The sequence below is a fragment of the Carettochelys insculpta genome, chromosome 4, assembly GCF_033958435.1.
Source record: "Carettochelys insculpta isolate YL-2023 chromosome 4, ASM3395843v1, whole genome shotgun sequence".
NCBI lineage: Eukaryota > Metazoa > Chordata > Testudines > Carettochelyidae > Carettochelys > Carettochelys insculpta.
Window position 1 is genome coordinate 108517361 of NC_134140.1, and position 15869 is coordinate 108533229.

The following is a 15869-nucleotide window of genomic DNA, read 5'->3' on the forward strand; positions in this document are numbered from 1 at the left end:
TTTAATTAGGCTTCTCTCGGGAGATACTGAGATTAACTCATGAAACATCAATAATTTATAATGCTCTTAAGGAATACTAAACATTAAGAACCACTTGATCAAGAAAAAACATTACTATCCCAGACAATTATCCTTTAAAAGCTGTTTATGAAAGAACAAGTTCAGGTTATTTTAAATAGCAGCAGAAATTGCAAATACCGGTTGTAAAGGCTTCTGCCCTCTCAATTCCACTATCTTCTTTCTGTACATCCTGCAGGAAGGTCCCCACTTGTGTTAACATCGGCTTGATAGTAAACTGACAGCGCTCATTTCTTGAGGGTAACATAAGGGTCACCACAGGAAGGCCATATCTGTAAGTGATGGTTACTTCTGGGGAAAAATAAAAGAAAGCCAAATTGTAGTATAAAATACTTTAAATTCACACTTGTTTTTTAAAAAAAAACAGATGTTCAGTACAAAAAGACACACGGTAGTTAGTCCAGCATTTGTCAAATGTGCTGGGCTTCACTACAACACTATGATTTAAACTTTTACTTCCACAACATCTTTCATAATCAACAATAATGAAGACCCACCACACCACTGTGAAGCCAGTATCCTTCCCATTTTAATTCTGTGGCAACTGAAGCACCGAAAGGCAAAGTGAATTGCTCAAAGTCAGATAAGAAGTCAGTGGCAGGGGCTAGGAACAGAAACTCAGTTTCTTGACTCCTAGTTCTATGCTGTAACCCCTCATCAGGGCTGAAAGAGAAAAAATTTGCTGCTATGCAACCAAAGAAACACACATTTCAATTAGCAACAGAGAGAAAGCTGTACTAGTCTATATACTATCAAAACAAAAAAGCAATAAAGTACCACTTTAAAGACTAACAAAATAATTTATTAGGTGAGCTTTTGTGGGACAGACCCACTTCTTCAGACCATAGCCATACCAGAACACACTCAATATTTAAGTCATAGAGAACCAAAAATAGTAACCAAGGTTGACAAATCAGAAAAAAATTATCAAGGTGAGAAAATCAGAGAGCAGAGGGGCGGGGTGGGGAGTCAAGAATTAGATTTAGCCAAGTATGAAAAAGAGCCCCTATCGTGTCCCAGAAAATTTGCATCCCGGTTCAAGCCACGTGTTAATGTGTCGAATTTGAATATGAAAGAGAATTCAGCAGCCTCTTTCCAAATCAGAGTGAAAATTCTTCTTCAATAAGACGCAAACTCTTAAGTCATTAACAGAATGGCCCACTCCATTAAAATGTAGACTAACTGGTTTGTGGATCAGGAGTGTTTTGATGTCTGTTTTATGCCCATTAACTCATTGTCTGAGACAGTTTGAAGTCTGTCCAATACAATGCTTTGTATAGGGGCACTATAAGGGCTCTTTTGCATACGTGGCTTAATCTAATTCTTGACTGCCCCCCTGCCACCCCCTGCTCTCTGATTTGCTCACCTTGATAATTTTTTCTGATTTGTCAACCTTGATTACTGTTTTTGGTTCTCTCTGCCTTAAATATTGAGTCTGTTCTGGTCTGGCTATGGTCTGAAGAAGTGGGTCTGTCCCATGAAAGCTCACCTAATAACACATTTCAATGTTCTAATATGTGTCATTTTCCAAAGGCTGGAACTGAAGGGTCAGTTGATTTGTAGAAGTAATTGATGACACAACTTACCATCAGATGGCACCAGTGTGCCATAACATGCTGTTTTATGGTGCTTCAGAGTCCCGGTTTGGCTCAGACACTGCATCTGCAAGACAGATTTTAGCTGTAAGAGAGGGTTGGGATAGAATGCTTCCTTGGTAAGAGGCAGTCTGCAGCCAACATGGTAACCTACTGTACAGACTGCCTGGCAGATTTCTGAAAAATTGTCTCCCTAAATTCAAAAGACATCAGAGACCCCCAATTGCTGGGCAGGACCATATTCGGCAGGACCTAAACAAAAATACTGGTAGGGTAGAGGCAACAATTTTCACATACTATTAATATTTCAACCAGTATGCTTCTGATGTCTTAAGCTGAATGTTCTGCTCAGGAGTAGAGGAGCACTTCTTTTGTGTTAGGCAGTAAATCGTCAGGGTAACCTAAACAAATTACTTGAAATGTTCCTATTCTGTGATGGATAGCAGGACAGAATTCCATCACTCATTATGTGCTCACAATGCTTGGAGTAGGCCATGCGACCTACCTTTTATAATAGTATTTGTGTGCATTGTATGAAAAATGGATTATGAAGTACTGTATGTTTTACAAAACATTATCTGCTTGATAAGTAAATCACTAAGGCTACGTCTACACTAGCCAAAAACTTTGAAATGGCCATGCAAATGGCCATTTTGAAGTTTACTAATGAAGTGCTGAAATACATATTCAGCATCTCATTAGCATGCCAGCAGCCGCAGCACTTCGAAATTGACACGGCTCTCCGCCGCGTGGCTCGTCCAGACGGGGCTCCTTTTCGAAAGGACCCCAGCTACATCAAAGTCTCCTTATTCCTATGACCAGATAGGAGTAAGGGGACTTTGAAGTAGCCGGGGTCCTTTCGAAAAGGAGCCCCGTCTGGATGAGCCACGCGGTGGAGAGCTGCGTCAATTTTGAAGTGCTGCAGCTGCCCGCCTGCTAATGAGGTGCTGAATATGTATTTCAGCACTTCATTAGTAAACTTCAAAATGGCCATTTGCATGGCCATTTCGAAGTTTTTGGCTAGTGTAGACACAAACGGAAAATACAAGCAGCTGTGGTCCAAGGTTATTCATCATGTATTTCACAATGTACCAGTAATCACAGAAATTATTACTGCTTGCACTACAGTGCAACTCAGCTGCTAGAGCAACAACTTGAGACCATCAGCTCCACCCCACTGAAAGAGACCTACCAGGATGAAAAAAGCCCCACACTGCTACCTTCTGGAATGAACACACAGCATAATCACAGCAGGTGTTTTCATCAGAACAACGTCACCAAAAATATCCACCTCCTGAAAAACTGGTAAATAACTGCAAATATGCCTCACAAAGGGATTGTCTACACATAAAAGATGCTTTAATTATATTGGTAGAGTCAAAGCAGTACAACTCTTCTCATAGTACAGACCAAGTTAGATTAGTATCAAGATTCGTAATACTGGCATAACTTTTCCCAAATGGGGAGGAAATTGGCAATAGTCACCTGTATGGCAGTATCGCTACAACTTCACTAAGGATACCTATTTAAAAACAAACCAACCAACCACATGCACATGCTATAGTGAAAGTGACAAAACACTGTGTGGACAAGAACTAAGTGAAGATTTGAGTCTAGGCAGATAGGGAAGAAGGAAGCTGCAGTTTGGGGTCAATTTACCGCGTAAAAATGAGAGTAACCTTCAGGAAGGCTTGCAGCAGCCTTTCCATGAGAGGAAATATTTCTGCTTTCAGCACCTGCAAGCAAAACCTTTATGAAACATATCAAAGAGGAATTACAAAAGATCAAGGGACCCATCCTGCAGGTAGTGAAATGGGGAGCTGATTTTTATGTTCTTGTATTTAACTGAATTAAGAGCTTTTCATTTGGATATGCACCCTTTAAGGTTAGCAAAAATAATATATTTGCGAGATGTGATTCCATTGTATGTGTATTGTGTTTCATTTATGGGTGGTGCTTCATGGGGTGTGGATACAAGTTTTGTTCTTGTTTTTTTATTTTCATTTTTCCCCCATCCACCCCTCTTGCAAACTGGGGTTTTCCAGGTTTAAAAAGTTAGAGGTTTGGCAATCTGCAGCGAACAGGAGCTGTAAGAGCCCAGACCTGCAGAGGCACAAGTAAATACAGGGCCCATGGCCCACAAGGAGCTAACTTCATCTTGTTGCCCACCCCTGGGGCAACAGAGGGTGGCAACCGTCAGCACACTCTAATTCACTGGCAGCCCACAAGACATTTTGTTTGCAATCACTGTTCATAGGCACTCCTACAGCTCAAAGCTCCCAGTGGCCATAGTTCCTGTAGCCTGCAGCTCCCATTGGCTGGGAACGGCAAACAACAGCCCACCAGCAGATTAGCCTGATGGACTATGTGCCAAAGGCTGCCCATCTCTGCAACAACAGTTGGAAAATAAGAATTCACTTCACAGACGGCTCAGTAGGCATGAGTTCTTTAGAGCACAGGGATGTATTCTTCTTTAGAAGATTGGGTGTACTGTTTGTAATCCCCTGGAGGGGAAGAAAATCTCTGTATTTTGTTTTTAATAAAGATTTAAATGAAATTCTATCAATAAGCTAAAAGGGATATAATTTGGAACTGCTAATGAAGTACTGTTTCAATGAAACAAAAAGATTAGCTTCCCAAGCATATTTTATATGGTTCCTTTTTCTGCAGAAACTTGTTTCTGTGCTTCTCACCAATGCAACAAAACAAAATACATCTTGATTAAATATTTTTCTTTCTCACCTGAAAAATAACTGTTTGTAATCAAACACAATATTTACACAGAGAGAAAAAATGAAGGCAATTCAAGTAGCTTTATTAGCTTTAGGCAGTGGGATAGCAGGAAAGGTCACTGGCTAAGAGCAGAGTCATGCATTAGGGGATAAAATGCTTTGTTAAACCAGAAAATAGCTGAAAAAGGAATACTCCATGAGTGGCTATAACTGATAGCTGCATAATGGAAAGAGGTCACTAGGTGATATGCTCGAGGGTTTGTTTTTTGACTACCTTTGTGAGTGTGTCATATTTGATCAGCATATAAACATATAACAAAGGCTTGCTGCTGCAAATCATGTTCTAACACAGGGGTTCACAAAGTGAGGGCGGATCCCTGGGGGGGCATGAAATTTCCTAAGGGGAGCACAGCATGATTGGCTGCTGGATGTCAGGCTCATCCAGCTCATTAAAAGAATTTGAAATATGTTTCCGTTTTTATGTGCATTCACATTTATATACCAATCAATAAAGTTTTTACATTCTACAAACATTTTTTATACATGCTGAAAGGGTTTGTTGTTGGTTCCCCCCCACCCCATATGAACATAATTGAAATTTCCATGAGTTTGGATTATATCACACAGGTTGAGGAGACTGCTAATTGCGGGACGAAAAGTGGGACCAGACATAAAAAGTTTGCTCCCCCTTGTTCTAACAATTAATATTCAGCAACGCAACCAGACTGAGTTGGAATATTATGGTAGTTAAGCAACTGTCTCTATTTATGCACTATGCTGTTTAATGTATAAATATATGTTGCTAAGCCTAGGAGGGAAAACAACCATTAGATAGAGATGATACTTACTCAACATGACATTCAGGCAGCAGACTGATCAAGAAAGATTTATTTACAAATGCAGACTAATCATTAGTCATCTACACAGTGTATATAGCTGCAGTACAGGAAAACACAGGTACATCAAAGGAACACAATTAAATCAAACCAAGTGATTGTTTCAGTGCAAAGCCCAGTTTCTCTGCATGAGAAGGACAAAGAGGTGAGCTGACATTCCCACTCTCTACTCAGGATTTAAATCAGGGAGTTCCAGATGCAATTTCAAGTCTGAAGCTCTGGCCATTAACCTATCACCTCCGATTTAAAGCCGAATGCTGTGGTGATTGCAGTTCTGAAAGGTCACGATGTACAACAAAAGCTAATATCTTTTCAAACTACTGTCACAGTTTTTAAAGAGCCATGAAATCACCATACATTGTGCTACAACAGAAAGCAAAAACTCAAAATAGTAAGACTCAAAAAGCCTACAATGCTATTTCACATCCTGCTTCAGTAATAATGTTAACAATTCCAAGGAGTTCATCTTTAAGCATCTGAGGGATTTCCTGCATCCTAAGTTTGACTGCTAGACACAGTAACAAAAGTTGAAATCCATTACATTCTATCACAATCCACACCTGGCTTCACCAAGTATCATGTCTTCTGTTTTTAGGGTAAACAATACCATTTTAAGCTGTGCCTGCAACTCAACCCGAAGTGAGTTAAGGGACCCAGTTACAAGACTCTTGCAATGTGATCCTAAGTACGTTCTGTCATCAGTCACAAACGCGCGACTCCAATTACAGAATACTGTTCACCCAGCTGGACACAGAGGTTAGACATATTACCAACAGATCCCTTGACACGGTTCAGGCTCAGTGGATGGACCCTCAGACAAAGTCAGAAAGCAGTCACCTGTCAACCAATTCTTTTGCTGACATACCCCAAGAGTTCTGATTAAAACATCTGCCATTACAGAAACCATGCAGGCTTGTCCCTAGTACAGCACACTCCTCCGGGCATTATAAATCTCTTTTCTTATTGCTTCAGTCCTGCGGTGTCCAATACACACCCTGTTCGCCACATGTGCAAACGGGGCAGTGGGATGCGGCAAATGTGGGTCAGGAGAGCCACACATGTAGGGCGCCCCTCCTGGTGCTCCGAGCGCATGTGCCACCACTTGGCAGGACAAGTGCATGGTGGCAGCGGCTCTGAGCCATAGACTCCTGTGGTCCCGCGGGGCGGGGCAGGGCAGCTTGCAGGGAGGTGCAGCTCCAACCGCAGGGCATTCACATGGCGGTGCAGCTCCAGGCTCAGGGCACTCACATGGCAGTGCAGCTCCAGTAAGTAATCAGAGCAGCAGAAAGTGGGCAGGAACGGCACCTGGCTCACTTGGGGTGGGAGGCATGTAGCGATCCATTCCATTTCTTTTGGACACCACTGCTTTAGTAAATACATCTGGCTCCACAAACCCACAGACTCACAGATCAGCAGTTCTCAAGATCACCCTTAATGCTTTATTATTATACGTTTAACAAAAGGAGTCCACTTTTGCTACTGATCAAGAGAACTGATACTAATGAAATACAGTACATTTTTGTTAGCAGTCCAGTCACTTCATGGAGTTCCTTCAGAACTCAAGTGTTTGTGGTTAGCAGCATACAGAGATGACCAAATTAATGTATCAGCTTGTTCTAGACCTCTTCTTTTGACACCTCAGTCTGACAATTTCCATAGCCTTATATACTCTGTGTGTTAACATTTTAGTTTAACTGTTCTTCGGATTAATCCACCCAGTTTCATGTTATATTCCACCTGGCATAGTATACTTTGACTTCACTTGGGCTGGATTTCCATTTATTAAAGGATAGTTGATTGATTAAAAATACCACTTGGAGCTTTGCTATTTAACAATACCAATTTTGACTAGCTGTCTTACTTTCTTTTTTCATTTAGGAGCCTGAATGCTTTCTGTGACTCAGAGATAGTGCCCTTAAAAGCCTCCAGCCAGATTTTCATTGCCTTATTCTTGACTGTAAAGTTAACAGGTTTTCTAATTTATTTATTGTAAATCTCAATGTAATGTTGATGTTTATGGGTACAGCAATGGTTTCGTGCACAGTTCCAAAAGTGAGTTAAGAGACCTATCATTCAAACTGTAATCAGCCACAACCAAATCATGTTCCCAGGTTGAATCTCTGAATATGGACCACATCCAGCAAGAAGGATGAGGAAGAGGGGAGGAAATAAAAAACATCTGCTTTTATAATGCTCTTTGGTTTGCTGAATCAGATGTTAGCTATAGAGCAGACACACTTCAGTCCATGTTCACTGTAAGTACACATCCCACTCACTGCCAGCTATAGTGGCCTCATAATGATTGGTAGCCCAGAAGCCCTTTCTGTCGAAGCCCCTGGAGCATGCACACCGGCTTTTTGTCAACAGATCTCTGTTGACAGAGGTGTCCTTCCTCATGGTGAGCTGGGCACAGCTGTCGACAAAAGTACTGCTTTCTGTCAATTTACCGTCAACAGAATGCCCTTGGGAATCAGGACCCTCTAGTCTAGACATAGCCAGGGTAGTTAGTGTGGAAAGTTAGTGCTGGGGTCCAAAGCCAGTCCAGTCCAACATGGATTTTACCCAGAAGGCCCAGGCTTCTTCCAGATCAACCCAGGATTCTCTTGAGTTCCAGGGGATCTGTGGGATTCATTGGCAGAACATGTCCTGTTCTATGGAAGGAGGAGCCACTGCCATCTCAGCAAGATAAAGTGGAGAAGAAAGTTCTACAGAGGGGTTTAACAGTTTTCTTCCATCAAGAAGGTACATTGCCTCAATGCTCCATTGCAAAAAGACCAGTGAAGTTGATTCACTGGGACTGAAGTCAGTCTGATCTCAGACTTTCCTAGATGCTCATCTATCCCAGTGATGAACAAGAGGTACGCTATCTGAGTGGTTTCTATACTCCCCCACCTTGGATTAGGTAAGTACAGGATGGAGCTCTCTCATCTGGCACCCTCAGGACCTGACCAGTCCCAGATGAGAGAATTTACTGGACCATAGGAGGTTAATATGGTCTAGCACATTACCAACAACATTTCATTGCTTACTGGGCTCTTAGAAGACATTTTGGAGTAAATTACAGTTAAATAACAGCACAGAACACTCAGAGGTAGGACTGGTGGCTGGAAATAAACTTTATAAGACTACGGGAAACTTGGCCACCCACAATAAATGGTCATCCAGCTAACTAAAATCATGCTAGATTATAGATGTTGCTGGACAAGAGAGGTCTGGATTAGAGATATTCAACCTGTAGAACAATGCTTCCTGTACATTTATAATATCAACATTAAAAAATAAAATGAGATTAACATAACCTGCTATTTATGAGCAAGTTCTCCATATTTTACTTGCATGTTTTAGCATCCTCAGCACACAGAGACAGGCTGCTCAGAACACGGAAATGGGGAGATGCATGCGATATTATCTTCATTTTTTTCCTCTACGAGAAACAAATCTGGAAAGCACTTCATGCTGAATGACAAGTTTGAAAAGCCAATAGCTACGATTAGTGACCAAGCCTGTACTTCAGAAATATATGAAAATTTAAATACACAAAGGGTTTGCACATCCCACATTATTACTGATCTTCTACCTTACCCCAAAAAGAACTGGTCTTTCAGAAAAAGTTTGTGACATGTACAAGTGAAGTTACAATTTAACAGCTGTTCATAAGATTATTTTTTCCAGTGTTAGTTTTCTGTCAGTAAGGGAGCAAGATATTATAAGTCCTAATGAACACCCACCATCATTTTATCTAACTGTTCACTTGAGCTATGGAAATATACAGGGCAACACTTGTTTCAGTAATTTCTTCTTGTATTGACCAGAATTTCCATTGGGTTCTCTGCAGTTCCTAGAATTAAATCACTGTGGAATAAGACATTTTTCATACGATTACAACTCTTGTTCAGGAGGCTTGTAAATATGAGCACTTTATCAGCTAGAGGAGAATTAATTCCCTTTTCTAAAAATATCACTCCTTTTGAAATACTGCTGTGTACAGTTACAATTTCATCCCACAGAAGATAAAGGCCCAGAGCTCTAACTGTCAGAAACCGCTCCTTTATCTTTCGTACAGCAAGTCTTTGCAGATAAATTCTGTTATCTTTCTCACCAGCTTCTGCATTACAATAGGAACTAGCAAGCAACACACTAAGACGTCATAGTTATGAATGCCTCATGAATGGAGGTTATTTGTAACTGAAATGTTTGTGACTCTAAAGCAGGGGTGGGCAAAATTTTTTGATTGGGGGAGGGACTCCAAGAATCTGGTAAGTGGTCAAGGGCTGCGCTTTTCTATGATATTAATGTAGGGAGTGCAGGGTCTGAAACCACTGTGGTCCCCATCCAATACTGCCTCTGTATGGCCCTAAGAATGTCATGTCAGCCATGGGTCTCTGCTGATTGGGTCACAAGCAGCTCAGAGGTTGTAGGTTTAGAACTACTGTTGTTGACACTGTCGCTATTTTGAGATACCCGCAGCAACAAAGCATTCTTCCGGTCCTTGGGCAAAACAGCTCATGTTTAATATCTCTGGAAGCGAATGACACACAAGAGATGATCGTTCTTCTTAGTTGGCGTCAATTCTTCCTAACATTTGATAGCCACTAATGATCTTTTAATTTCCTCCCTCTGCATAGCCTTCTGCAGACGTTAACAAAGCCATCCCATCCACAGGATGAGGTGAGGCAGCCGTCCCAGGCCATGGGCATCTGGGGGGGGGGGGGGGGGGGGGGGCTGCAGTGGCCACCCCAGCCATCCTATGGATAAAAGGAGGAAGGAATACCTGAGATGGGGTGTGGGCAGGAGAAGCTGCAGGGTATAGCCTCCCCTAGGCCTCCATCTCCCCTCCCCAATGCATTCACCATGAGGCACAAGTGGACAAGCGGGTCTCAGCACATTGGGAGGACACAGTGGAGCACCATGTGGTGAGTGCAGGTGGGAGAAGTGAAGAATGCGGGGAGATGACCCACTGTGGCTGCTGCCACTGCCATCTAACCCTGCCCCAGGTAATCCCAGGCCTGGCTGGTGGGGAGAAGGCCGGGGTAAGGGTGGGAATGGGGCCCAGCAGTGGCGGGGGGGGGGGGGGGTCGGCTTCCTGGTGCCCTGCACCTAGACACTAGGTTGGAGAGTTGCCCTGGCCCCTGGCCCCACCCCCTCTGGATGGCACTGATGGTTAAACACTGGATTTAAGAAGCCAGATAAGTAAAATCAATGGCTAAAATGACAGCATTAATTAAGCATACTAAGATGTCAAAAATCACAGGACAATTTACCAAGAGATCAAATGTGGCCTTTCAAGAGCACAAAACTTTTGTAAACTTGCTTCAGATCTCAGTTTCAAAATTCACATGTGTAAACGAAGAGTGAAGAGTTGAGTTTTCATTATCTAAAAAGAAGAGTGCACTAAATTTAAGGGAAGGAAATGCACATGCTGTTGACATATCTGAAAGTGTTTTGTTAACATATGAAGAGACAGGACAAAGAGCTTCTAGCAAGAGAAGAAAGAACCAGGAATAAATCCAAAGTATTTTAACACCATTCCATTACGCTGTTCAGCAATAGCATACTAATGCTCTCTCCATCTATTGCTAGCTGTGCCTCATTTATCTTTTCTTAAAAACCTTATAAAATGAATATACAGTCTCAAGCTCCTTTGAATGCGAAGGACTACTTCAAAAGAAGGTACTTCTATAAAGAATTTATTCCTGCTAAAATTAATGGAGTAGGTAAGCCTTCAGCAAATAGGAACTGCATGTATCTTAACTCGCGCTTTGTAACCCACAAAAATAAAATAAAAATCAGAGTTCATACTGTTCTCCAAACATTACCTTGTAGTTTACACAAAACAGCCATTTGAGTAAAACACACAGGCTACATCTACACTTCCCCCAAACTTCGAAGGGGGCATGGTAATCAGGCTGATGGGAGGTTACTGATGAACTGCTATGATGCATATGCAGCACTTAATTAGGCTAATTCTCCCCAGCGGCAACTTCCAAGTGTCAAACTTTAAAGTGCCAGCATGCGTGTAGCTGCAGGCACTTCGAAGTGCCTGCGCTACTTTGAAGTGCCTTTACTTCCCAAAATTTTGAGGAGTAAAGGCACTTTGAAGTAGCGTGGGCACTTTAAAGTGCCCACAGCTACACAGCATGCCAGCACTTTAAAGTTTGACACTTCAAAGCTGCCACAAGGGAGAATTAGCTTAATTAAGTCCTGCATATGCATTGCAGCACTTCATTAGTAACCTCCTATCAGCCTGATTACCATGCCCCCTTCGAAGTTCGGGGCAAGTGTAGATGTAGCCACAGTAAAACAAGTGGCCAAGTTTATCCACTCTGCAATACAGTTATACCACTAATGCAGTTGGTCCATTATCTTGAGGCTGAAGCAAGATTAACACATGCCCTCCCGCACTTCATTTTTTATTCATCAGTTTTCTTTTGCTGGTTTCTCATCTCCTCACCCACTTCTCTTCTCAAATGTAATTGGCTTCTCCATCTCTACTATTTACATATGTCTATGGATATTAATTATAGCTCCAGTTATAAATTTAGCTGTTGAGTTTGGGATGTTTTGGAGGCACTGGTACTCATTGCCATCAATTTACTGTGTCATAACAACAGATGTTGAAAACACTAAGACAGGCTGAAAATTAAACCATAACCTCCTTTCTCTAAGAGTGCTACTGCAGAAACAGTGCTGTTAGTCTGCAAATGAGCAGCAATGAAAGCACAGGTGGGTGGGGGAGAGGCAATAAAACAAAAAAAACTGAAGAGGAGATTGGAGTTTCTAAGCACAAGAGCCACCAGGAAGCATAAAACTATTTGGAAACTACAAATATCCCCCAGCTTTCCCTTTCAAAGCAAGGCTGTCAAGCAAAAGTAAAAGGGTGGGCACAGGAAAAACAGACTAATATGGTGGCATGTTAGGTATATCTTAATGTGTACATATAAGTCATACTTGCATCAGTCAAGGAAGAAATTGTCTGTACTTCAAACTGATTTTGAAAATATATTTAAACATGAAGTTCAATATTTACCTGCTCAGTAAAGCTATTATGCAGTTGAGCTGATGGATAGATTATTTCTACCTTTTTAGGGAGGAGGAGGAGTGCAGGGAGAACTACAGCATATTACAATTATGACAATGAATTTTAAAATAGTTTTCAATCTTATCCTTGCTCCATGGTTTATTATTGCTTTCCTTCTCGAGCATCTCTCTTCCACACTTTACTGCCTCACACTCCAATGTGTCTCCCTGTGATCCTTCTATCTCTCTCTCTCCCCGGCCACCAACTCCATGCATGAAACCTTGTCCCTATTTAAATCAATATCAAAACCCCTAATGTTCAACTTTGAGCCTTCCATCACTCTCTCCACCTACTAGGTTTCCCATCCCACTCTTCTTCCTCAGAGGGAGAAGGAGGAACAACTCAAGTAGCTTCTGAAGGATTTAGGGTTTCAGGGCTCTGGCCATTCACTTTCAAGAAAGCTTACAGTTATAGTTCTCAGACTACAAAGAATCTATATAATCTTTACAATCTATTTTATTCACAGATCTGGGGCTGAAATGCACAGGGAGGCTCAAATCAGGATGAGTCAGACAGTGACAGGAAAGGATTATACCAAGAAAATATATCTGCTTCTAATCAGGAGGTAAAGTCTACATCTGAGAACTATGCCATCTCTCTTTAAATGGGATTCTCAGTCAAAAAATGAGCTTGTAGCAGACAGGAAGTGTTCACGTTGTTCTACAGAATACATCTCTGTTCTTGAGATCTGCTTCCAGGGATAAGGACCCCGCCCAGAGAAAAATTGTTGCAATCTTTGACTTTAAAACTAATGAAAAGAGACTTTATTCTTAAAAGCTGGCTTACAGCATTTTCTATTAGATCATCAGTATAGTTGCCTCTCCCCCTGCAAAGGTCTTGGGAAAAAGCTTGGAGAAGACATGCTAATTGGGTCTATCCCTATTAAAAATAATTCAGCCCATCTCTAGAAACAGCAAAGTTCTTCAGACTGCCTGCTAAAGTAAAGCCATGATTTTTGCCTTTGTATTTCAGCAGAAGTGAGATAACGGAAAAAAAAGAGTGTAAATCATCTAGTTAATCTGGTCATTACCAAAGATTTATGTTAAGAATTTTCTCTTCTGAAAAGCTTTTCAGTTATCTGAAACATTCCAGGAAATAGTGAAACCATTTTGATTTGCTACTCAAAATTGATTTTACAATTAAGTGATTTTGTTTAGTTATTTAAATAGTATTTTAAAAATTAAATTTTTTTTCAGCCATAAGGGGCTGGCAACAGAGGGGCTTTTAACCAGCAGAGGCAGGTCTACACAGCCTGCTTAATGCCAGCAGCAGCCTCTGCCGGCAAGGAGCTCTCATGTGGCTATGCTAATTAGCCTTTAGATTATGTTAATGAGCAGCCATTTGCAATTGCAAGGCTGCTTATTAGCATGAAGCTGCCAGGAGAACAGGTCAGTAGCCCCAGCCACGATGAAGAGCGAACAGATGGGTGCTTGAGGCACATCACAGGGTTTTGCTTTCCCTGTGGGCCTGACAGCAGGAAGCTTGTAAAGAGGAGCAGGAGAGGTGATGTACAGACGCTTGAAGAAGAGTGCAAACAGTGAAGGGCAACAGAACTCATAGAAAAGACAACCAAGAAATAAAAGCAACAAAAGAGAAAAATATAGATGAAAGTCCATCCTGCTGGGAGTGAAAGAGTCTTAATCCACCACAGTCAGCACGCGGTGCCACAGAGAGCAGACCCTGGAAAATGCAGGCGCATCAGCAACTAAGGCAGTGGTTAGAATTATCACCAGTGGAGCTGCGCTCTCCAATGACAGCATGCAGCTTTTCATCTCTTGTGGCAGTCACAGATCATCTGAAGAACCCCTCTTCCACCCCCAAGAAAACCAAAACCATATGATGGTATTAGTAATCCATTCCTGAGGGGCATTATAAGCAACTTATTTTTCTCTTCTACAAAGTCACATCCACCTATTACCCTCAGCGAAAACAATCATCTTCATCTTCAAGACCATAATCTTCTCTTCTTCAGTCTCCCTCTCATTTAATAAGTCATCAAAATATTTTGTTGTAGCTCTGACTCTAAAAGAAAAGGTGATGTGTTTTAACTGTAATCCAATTAAATGCATTTCACAACAGCTGAACTTCAGTTTTATCATTAGCATTCTGCCTGTGCAAACACTACCACGCTTGCCAAAAATAGAATAGATCTTGGCACCACAAAATTGTTAGCTGTAAATCCGACAGTTGTGCAAGCTTCCGTTTCGCTGCTTCTATCAAGCCTAGACTGTACAAACTATTAACAGCTGTGGACTCCCACCTCATTGCTTCATTTGCTCTTCTGTTCCCACCTTTAGCTCACCATATGGAAGGGAAAATCTTAGTGGGAAACACAAGACTAAGTCTTGTAAAATTCTACCTTCCCGCTCACATAGGAGACCACACAAGCAAAACATGAGGGACAGGTTCTGTGATGCATCTTTCAAGAGATACAGCTCAAATAGTGCAGTCCAACAGCATAGATGACAACAATCACCACCATCTGATGTAGCCCCTGAGGTAAATTACAGAAGCAAAGTCAGAATGTCTAACTTCTAAAGCTACTCCTCCCGTTTTCCTAGTGTATCTGCATTTGCAGGCATCATTTTTCTCACAGAAGTAATTTAAATCTGTAATTTAATGAACACCACACAACTGTCATTTCCTGAATGACAAATACCTCTCTACTGCTTTGTCTTTCATAAGGTCTGTGGTTAGGCCAGCTGTGGGCAGAAGCCTTTCCCAAGGAAAAATACACAATTTTTTTTTTTTTTTGTCCTTTAAACAAGTGAAGTAGGAACACAGGACCTATCACACTGAATCAGGTCAATGATCAAGTTAGTCCAATATCCAGTCTCTGACAATGGATGGCACCTTTATGCAGATGTAAGGTTCAGCAACTCTTACGAGTTACAGAATAACCTACCTATGGGGAAAGTTAGTGGTTCTCTCATATCCTGAAACACCGAGATTGAAAACTCCTCTAAATGTTACAGTGGAGGGTCTTGTAGGTCACAGAAGTGTCTAATACTTTTTTTAACTTTGCTAATATACAGACCTCAGCTGTTTATTCGAAAAGGGATACAAATAGGGCTGGAAGGAAGCCACGAAGAGACAAAATAGCAAAGGTCTGTCGAATGACAGAAAAAAAAATAAGGGTAGATTTTTTTAAGGAAAGCTTAATTTGCTAACAAATTATTGGATACTGGGTACTGGAGGTAAGGCTGGGTGGGAAGATTGGAAGAAACAATGCTGAAGCAACATCCCAAGTCCTAAATCAGGTATAAAAGGAAGATCTGAACTGTGTACTGGAGGTAAGGATGGGTGGGAAGATTGGAAGAAACAATGCTGAAGCAATATCCCAAGTCCTAAATCAGGTATAAAAGGAAGAACTGAACAAAAAAAGAATGCAGAACAAATAAAATACCTCAACAAGAAGAACACTAAGGATAGATTTGAAGAATGCACAACAACGAAAATAGGAGTAGAAGTCTGACTCAGGCCATGAGGT

General features: G+C 41.4%; 1 protein-coding gene across 2 annotated transcripts in view; it reads right to left on the reverse strand.

The window, feature by feature from the left end:
- MCUB (mitochondrial calcium uniporter dominant negative subunit beta) overlaps positions 1-15869 on the reverse strand; it is a 74730-nt gene that overhangs the window by 16414 nt on the left and 42447 nt on the right. The window contains exons 2-3 of one of the 2 annotated variants that reach the window (XM_074993451.1): positions 1665-1740; positions 199-366 (exon numbers count right to left, since the gene is read on the reverse strand). In XM_074993451.1, the coding sequence (XP_074849552.1) occupies positions 199-366; positions 1665-1740 (244 nt within the window). Of the gene's footprint in view, positions 1-198; positions 370-1664; positions 1741-15869 lie in introns of both variants that reach the window. The other variant, XM_074993450.1, reaches the window with a different exon arrangement.